We start from the raw sequence: 8,324 nt of genomic DNA, 5'->3' as shown, positions 1-8,324 counted from the left end.
GGGAGGATGGCTGGATGGGAAGATAATGGATATAGAGTCACATGAGAGGAAGGGCGATTGGACGGATGGGTGATGTGGTCGGATGGGTGGATGGATGCAAAGATGAGAGAATGAATGGAAGGAAAACTGGATGGATGGCGGGTGGTTGATAGGAAAGATGACTGCATGGGAAGGTGGATAGATATGAGGAAGGACAGGAGGAATAAATAAAGGGAGGGGCTCTGGAACGCCTTCGTGGCAGGTATGGCATCCATGCCCCGCCCACAACCAATCTCGTGCCTCCTCACCCTCCAGGCCATCGGCTGGAGCATCACACTGCTGCTGATCGTAGGGGCCTTCCTGGCCCGCTGCCTGAGGCCCTGCTTCGACCAGACGGTCTTCCTGCAGCGCAGGTACTGGAGCAACTACGTGGACCTGGAGCAGAAGCTCTTCGACGAGACGTGCTGTGAGCATGCGCGGGACTTCGCGCACCGCTGCGTGCTGTACTTCTTCGCCAGCATGCGGAGCGAGCTGCGGGCGCGCGGGCTGCGCCGGGACGCTGCGGGCGGGGACCCCGCGCCCCTCGAGCCCCCCGAGCCCCCCGAGCCCCCGGAGGGCCTAGACAGTGGGAGCGGGAAGGCCCACCTGCGCGCCGTGTCCAGCCGGGAGCAGGTGGACCGCCTCCTGAGCACCTGGTACTCCAGCAAACCGCCGCTGGACCTGGCGCTCTGGGGGGGCGGCCTCAGCCACCGCGCCCCCGCCGTGGCCCCTGGCACCAGGCTGTCCCAGCACACCGACGTGTAGGGACCCCGCCCCTCTAACAAGAGTCCGAGGGGTTTCCAGGCTGTGGGGACCCCAAGGCAGGCGGCCTAAGCCTTGCGTACCTCCTTCCTAAAATAGCCCAGTCTCTACCTAGGCCCGGGCGTGGCCTCAGGTGTGCTTCACAAACTAGTGTGGACCCGGTTCCGATGCAGCGCATCCAGGACCGGGGCTGCGATTCTGCATTTTTTTTTTTTTTTTTTTTTTTTGAGACAGAGTCTTGCTCTGTTGCCCGGACTAGAGTGCCATGGCGTCAGCCTAGCTCACAGCAACCTCAAACTCCTGGGCTCAATCGATGCTTCTGCCTCAGCCTCCCAGGTAGCTGGGACTACAGGCATGTGCCACCATGTCCGGCTAATTTTTCTATTTTTAGTAGAGACGGGGGTCTCACTCTTGCTCAGGCTAGTCTTGAACTCCTGACCTTGAGCGATCCTCCAGCCTCAGCCTCCCAGAGTGCTAGGATTACAGGCGTGAGCCACCGCGCCCGGCCGATTCTGCATTGTTAACAAAGCTCGCAGTGATACCGACTGGATTTTGGTCCGCAGGCCACACTCTCTGTAGGAGAGTCTAAACAGATCTGTGACGGGTTCTGGGCCCTAGATGTCAATTCTAAATAATAATAGCAGCGTATGCTTATAGTGTGCTTACTGTGGTGTCGGGCATTGTTCCAACTTCCCTACGTATATTATCTCGTTATTGAAGTAGGTATGATGATCAGCCTCATTTTTTTAGAAGAAAAAACTGAGTTTAAGTTGTCCAAGGTGCCCCGTGTCATTTAATCCCAGGAGGCCTGGCTCTCACTCTGAGCTACCACATCAATCTGCTGTCTAGATAATTTTGTTTGTGTATTTGTTTTTAATGTTCTTGGGTTTCCTGCAGCGTCTACCGAAGTTCCTGTAATAAATTCTAGCAAGCTCTGCTGGTTGACTTCCTCTCAAAAGCACTAGTTAGCGCCTTTTGCTGGCTACTACAGAGGAATGGTTCTATATTTTCCTACTGAAGGGACTTTTCTGTGTTGAAATGTCCAGGGGCCAACCCTCCCAGCTCCCACCTTTCCGAGTCCCACCAATTCTGTTTCTAGCAGCCTCTGCCTGGGCCCGCCTCCTTCAAGATGCAGCTCCTTCCTTGGCCAGCCTTCTGTCCCTCCCCTTCCCACTCACCACCAGCCTTGTCCCTGCAGCCTGCAGGCCCCACTGCCTGCAGCCTGACCCCAGAGCTCAGCGGGCTCCCTTCCTAAGACTGCCCCTCCCCCAGACATTCCCCGGGGCCTCGTTTGCTGCCCTTAGGAAGAAGTTGGCACCCTGACCAGGGTTTCCTCAGGGCCAAGTTTGGGTATGGGGTCTAGCTCGGGGACAAAAACCCCTGAAATGCCAGTGTTAGATCTGCTGGAAAAACTGCCGCTCAATCTCTGGCAGCCCAAACAGGAAGGGTTTGGGGAAGATCTACCCTTTGCTCTGCTCTGGGCCTTGGCCCCTCCCTGATGACTCACGAACACCCCACCACCCTCACACATTCTCACACTCTGCTATCGCCTCCATCAGCACAGCCGGTGGCCACAGACAGCAGACCTGGGTTCCCCCTGTGCTTTTCTACTTTCTCAGCACCTTGGGGCACTGCAGGGGCCCCTGGGTACCTCCACCCCCTGGAGCCCAGGCCCCTCTATCAGAGGATCTCTGCACTCCTGAGCTCTTGCCAGGGGACCTTGTGAGACTAGAAAATCCCTGCAGCTCAGCCTCCCCCCACCTACTGTGGTCAGGCCATGCAAATGTCTGCAGTGGCACTGGGGTGGGGCACGATTTAGGCAAAGCAGTTAGCAGTGATAGGGTCGGAAGAGCGGGGAGGGAGACCTTGGAGATGGCCCAGGCTGCACGGGTGAGCTCCCAGCCTGGGGAAGGAGGCTCAGGGATGCGGCTTTGGGCTCCAAGAAAACAGCATCTTGATCAGTAAAAAATCACAAACTGCATTCAATACTCTTGCCTTCTTATACTGAGCACTTACAGAGCACCGACTGCGTAGAAAGCACTGTGCCAGGGGATGGGGGAGGGAGAACACACAGATGGCCTGCCTCTGCCCTCAAGGAGCTCACTGTCTGTTAAGGGGACAGAGATGGGTACAGAAATAAGGATAATCCAAAGCAAAAGGTATAAGTGATATGACAGAGGCAAACCGTGTGCCATGGGACTTAGCAGGAAGAATAAGGGCCCACACTGGGGGATCAGGGTGGGCTTCGTGGTGAAGGTGCCATTTGAATGGGTCTTGAAGGATGGGGAGGGTTTTGACATATGGAAAGAGAGATGGAGGGAGGGTGCAGAACACCTCAAAGGAGGAAACAACAAGAACGAGGCCATAGAGTTGGGCCAAGGGCAGAGCGTGTTTCATTTACTCATTCAGCAGATACTTATCGAATGCTTAGAGAGGCCAGAGAGCAAGACAGACAGAGTCCTATCTTGACAGAGCTTCCAGTCTGGAAGGGGAGATGGGGACATGATAACTGAACAACCAACCAAATGGAGGGGTGCGAAGTCCAGCCTGGCAAAAGTAAAAGACCCTGGCCGGAGGGTCTTGGTGGGGGTCCCACCAAGCCACGCTCCCTGAGCCCTCTACCCAGAAACACATTCTCTGGATCTTCTGTCCTTAAAAGCCTTCGAATGCACCTTTCTCCCTCTTCAGTTTCCAGCTGATGTGATTTCAAACCCCCAAATCTCTCCACCATCATCCATCCACACTGCCCTCTGTTCACATCCCTGCAAGAGCACACCCCACCCCTCCTGGGGGTGAGGAACACAGGTGGGAGGCTTCCGCCTGGCTCCTAAAGACCCTCCTGTTAGTGACAGAAAAACAAGTGAGAGGAAATGGAAATCAGAAAGGAGAAAGCCGGTATAGAAAAAGAATACGGAGGAAATGGTTGTTTCAGTCTTAAAGAATGGGGTAATTAGGCCATGGAACACTGACCACCAGCCAGAGAATGGAAATGGAACTTTCCCCACAGTACATATAACGTAACCTTTAAGTCACCTCCAAACATAGAAAGGAATTCAGTCCTAATTATAACTGACCTTTACCTAAACATAAAGCATATAAAAAGAAAAACATAGAAGTAGACAGGGTCTCCTCCACACCCAGAGACAGACCCATTTCCCCTTAGGAAATGTACTTTGTCTTTGCACCTTTAACTTTACTCGCAATGAATTCTTCACGCATACTTGCTGAGTGTCTGTCATCTCTCTCTGTCATGCGGCCAGGCCTTCGATTTCTCCAAGCCAGGAGCCCAAGAACTGGGGAAACACTTCAAAGTCCAGCCATGGACTGAACTGTGACACTCCCCTCCCAGAAGAGCAGCTGTTCTGGGACCCAAGCTCATTCCCAAGCCTCTGCTGAGTCTGGGTTGCAGCCCTCCTGACCCTGTCCTATATGTGCTGCCTCTTCTGGGAGACACAGTGGCCAGCTGGACAAGGCACGAATGTACTAGAAGTGTGGGCTTCGGCTGTACAAGTCCCCCCTCTTGTGCATCCTGGGCAGCTGCAGCCCCCATCTCTGCCAGGTCTGCATGAGGAAGGGAAGATGGCAGCCAAAGGGTTCGGCTCAGGCATGTCTTTATCCTACTGGCAGTTGGGTGTGAGAGCGAAGTGCTCGGTGGCAAGGTTAGGAAGAGGGATGATATTTGGGATTTGCCCATATGGAGGGGATGCCTGAAGCTGCAGGAATGAATAGGGCCATTAAGAGAGAAGGGCTAGGCTGAGCGCAGTGGCTCATGCCTGTAATCCCGGCACTCTGGGAGGCCGGGGCAGGAGGATTGCTTGAGGCCAGGAGTTTGAGACCAGCCTGAGCCAAAACAAGATCCCAGTCTCTACAAAAAAAAGAAAAAAAAACAAAAAGAAAAATTAGCTGGGTGTGGTGGCACGCGCCTGTAGTCCCAGCTACTTGGGAGGCAGAGGCAGGAGGATCGCTTGAGCCCAGGAGTTGGAGGCTGCAGTCAGCTATGACGACGCCACTGCAGTCTAGCTGGGGGAACAGAGTGAGACTCTGACTCAAAAAAAAAACCCAAAATACAAGGTAGGTCGCATGATTTCTTTATTGCCAGTTTTTACACAGAAAGGTGGGCTGGGGGGAGTAAGAGCAATATTTTTAGGTTTTATGGCTGTCTTTGGGGAAAAGGCGTTCTGGTTTCTATGATCCGCCTTGGGGAGGCAGCCTCAGGGGAGATTGAGAGGCCGGAGACAAGAGGGCAGGAGAAGCTCGGAGAGTCTTTTGCCTCTGAGGCTGCTTCCAAGGCCTTCATTTTGGGGTATTGTTTTCTGAGCCCCAACAGAATCACTGAACTGAGATGTTAAGGATGCAGGACTTTCTGTGGTGAAGAACGGGGTAAAGTGATCCAGGAACATGCAGAGCACGTGCAGGGGTCTTGCGGTGGGAAGGGCTGTCCTGTGCCAGGAACTGCAAGCCGGCTGCTCAGCCGCTGCCTGGGCAGCGGAAGGTGTGGCCCGGCGCCAGCTCTCGCAGGGGCATACAGGCCCTATGCGACTGTGGACTTCAGCCACTGAAGGGCATTAAGTAAGTAGTAATTTAATCGGATGTTCACTCTTTAAAGATTCCACAGGCGCCTGTGTGCGCTGCAGAAGGCAGGCGAGAGCCGGGGGGCTTGGATTCGAGGGGAGATGAGGGAGGTGGTAGATTGAGGTGTGTGTGAGGTAGAACAGGCCACGGGTGTCTTGCTTCAAATGTAACACATAGACACTATATTAGGCTAGACGGGGAATGCAAAAATAAAAGGCAGCAAAAATAAAACCAAAATGTCAGTGTCTTAACATAACAAAGATATATCTCTCACTCAGGCAAAATCTGAGGTAGATGAACAGGGGAGGGAGGCTGGGCAGGAGGCTGTGCCCCACATAGTCACTTGGGGACCCAGCTGACAGGCACCCCCATCTGTGACGCCACCAGCAAGACACATGGTGTTCACCAGAAACAGGTCCCGAGACAAGGAGATGAGCACAAGTAGCTTAGTAAGGAGCTTGCCCCCAGGACACCCTGCAAGGCACAGGGGAGGTGACAGAGGGGCGGGAAGAAAGCCAACCAAAGGTAGAGGAGACAGCCAGTTACTGCTGCCCAGTCCTGCCAGGGAGCTCGGGGAGAGCACCCCCCAAGTAATCGCAACCCAGGAGGGGGAGGAGGGAGTGCCTCTCCACCAGCCTCCCACTGTCATTGGTGGGGCACTAACTGGGCGCCTCCAGGTTGCCTTGGGCCAAATGTAATCCCAATGCCTAGAAAACAAAGCCAGGCAGGGTCTCGGGGTTTCCAGTTAGAAGGTAGAGGTGAGGGCTGAGGGGAATGGGTAGGGCACAGAGGTCTCACTTCCTCCTGGCTCCCGGGGTCAGCCCCACAGGGCAGAGCAGGGAAGATGGTAAGGGGTGGAGGTGGGTTCTGCACCGGAACTCGGGGACATGGCCCCAGCCTCACAGAATGGAGGCTAAAAAACGCAAGGAAAAATAGGACTATTTGGTGAGCACCACCATTTTGCCCCAATGCGCTATCCCCAGTATGGCTTGGCCAATGCAGGAAAGAGCAGCACTTTATCCTTAGGCAAAGGCCTCACGCCTCTGATGACACAGCCCGCCAGCACTTGAGCTGCTGTAGCAGCAACATCTCGCTGCCCGGATGCTCCAACAGCTGCTGGCTGAGGACAGCGCACACTTGAGCATCACATGATCACACTCGCCTACGCAAATTGGGCATTTTCCTAAAGGTACAGCACCCGCTCTCCCCTGGGGCCCCCTTTGTATGCTGCTTTTCATGACACCCCTAACTCCTCCAAGCCAGAGGGGACGCACCAGCACCGGGATGGGTGCCGAGGCCAGGAGGCGAGGGGGCGGGCGTACATCCCACAGCGTGGCTGTGGGCGAGTTTGCACCCACACTCCAAAAAGTGTGTGACATCCGGCTTTTCATTCACATTTAGTCTTGACCTGAGAGTTACAGGGGAGAGGTGGAGAAAACACAAAGCATCACTGAAAGCACCACCAAAGACCCCTGCTACAGTAGGCACAACAATGGCCCCCAAGTGGTCTACCGAATAATCTCCAGAACCTGCCACTGTGTTACTTTCCACGACAAAAGGGGCTTTCAGATGTGATTGAGTCAAGGATCTTGAGATGGGGAGACTATCCTGGCTTATGGAGGGGCACATGTCCTTATATTATAAAAGGGAGGGAGGAGGGTCAGATTTAGAGAAGGCGACATAACGATGGAGGCGGAGGCTGGAGTGATGAGGTCAGGGAACCTGGATGTCTTGTTTTGTCTTTCCTTGCCTTCTCTAGGCAAGGAAATGGATTGTTCCCTGCAGTTTCCAGAAGGAACAGCCTGCCAACCCCTTGATTTTAGTCTGTTGAAACTCATTTAGATTCCCGACCCCCAGAACAAGACAACAAATCTGTGTGGTTTTATGTCACTATGTCTGTGGCAATTTGTTTCAGCAGCAATAGAAATCAAAGACAGATTTTCAAAACGGCACGACTAGAACCCAGGTGCGGAGACGATCATTATTACTATTACGATGTTGTCAGGATCATTTGCTGAGAGCCCACTGTGTGCCTGGCCCTGTGCTAAACTCCGCCTGCATTGGCTCATTGAATCCGCACATGGATCTGAGAGGCAGGCTCTGCTATTCTCCCCATGTCACAGATGAGAAGGTTAAGGTGCCCAGAGGGGAAATTACCTGCCCAAGGTGCCTGGCTTGAGTAAAGGGTGGTACCAGAAGCCAAGGAGCCTTCCAGTCTCAGATTGGGCTGCTATGAGAAAATACACCATGGACTGTGCAGTTTAAAGAACACAAAGTTATTTCTCACAGCTCTGGAGGCTGGAAGTCTGAGACCAGCGTGCCAGCCGGGTCAGGTTCTGGCGAGGGTCCTCTGCCGGGTTCCAGACAGCCTCACAGAGCAGAAAGAGGGTGGGAGAGCCCTCTGGGGTCCCTTTTATAAGGACACTAATCCTTTTCCTGAGGGCTCCACGCACCTGACTTAATCGCCTCCCAAAGGCCCCACCTCCTAAAGCCATCGCCGTGGGAGTGAGGATTTCAACATATAAATTTAGGGGACCCCAACATTCAGTTCATAGCTCTCCAGGCAGCCTTGGGTCTCTCCTGCGGCACCGACAGTGCGGCTTCCTGGCCTCAGCTGTGCTCATGAGGCCGCCCCTGCCTCTCCCATGCCCACCCTCCCAGCCCTGCCCCGTCCCCATCCCTCTGAGGCAGAGGGTCCTGGCATTCTTCACATCCCAGTGCACACAAACAGCGGTAACGTTGTACATGACACTGGGGCAAACTGCGAATTTGGAGACGTCCATAGGATGCCTGGTTAAAAAAAAAGATTACATTTTCCTTATCTTATATAATTATGATAAGAAAAATGAAATGCAAGGTATTAGGAAATATTTCTATAAAACATTCAAATGAAATCTCCTAGCCGGATGTGGTGGCACACGCTTGTAGTCCCAGCTACTCTGGAGGCTGAGGCTAGAGGATCACTTGAGCCC

The 8,324-nt window shown here is 53.8% G+C and overlaps 1 protein-coding gene across 1 annotated transcript; it reads left to right on the top strand.

Moving 5' to 3' along the window:
- Positions 1-294: 294 nt before the first annotated feature.
- Positions 295-783, top strand: LOC105809066 (calcium homeostasis modulator protein 3-like; the record flags this gene model as incomplete). The annotated part of the gene is made up of 1 exon (XM_012642825.1): positions 295-783. A coding segment is annotated over one exon (489 nt), but the record flags the coding sequence as incomplete, so codon positions are not given.
- Positions 784-8,324: the final 7,541 nt, after the last annotated feature.

The sequence above is a fragment of the Propithecus coquereli genome, unplaced genomic scaffold (genome assembly GCF_000956105.1).
Source record: "Propithecus coquereli isolate 6110/MARCELLA unplaced genomic scaffold, Pcoq_1.0 Scaffold18807, whole genome shotgun sequence".
Taxonomy (NCBI): domain Eukaryota; kingdom Metazoa; phylum Chordata; class Mammalia; order Primates; family Indriidae; genus Propithecus; species Propithecus coquereli.
This window is presented reverse-complemented; position numbering and strand designations above follow the sequence as displayed.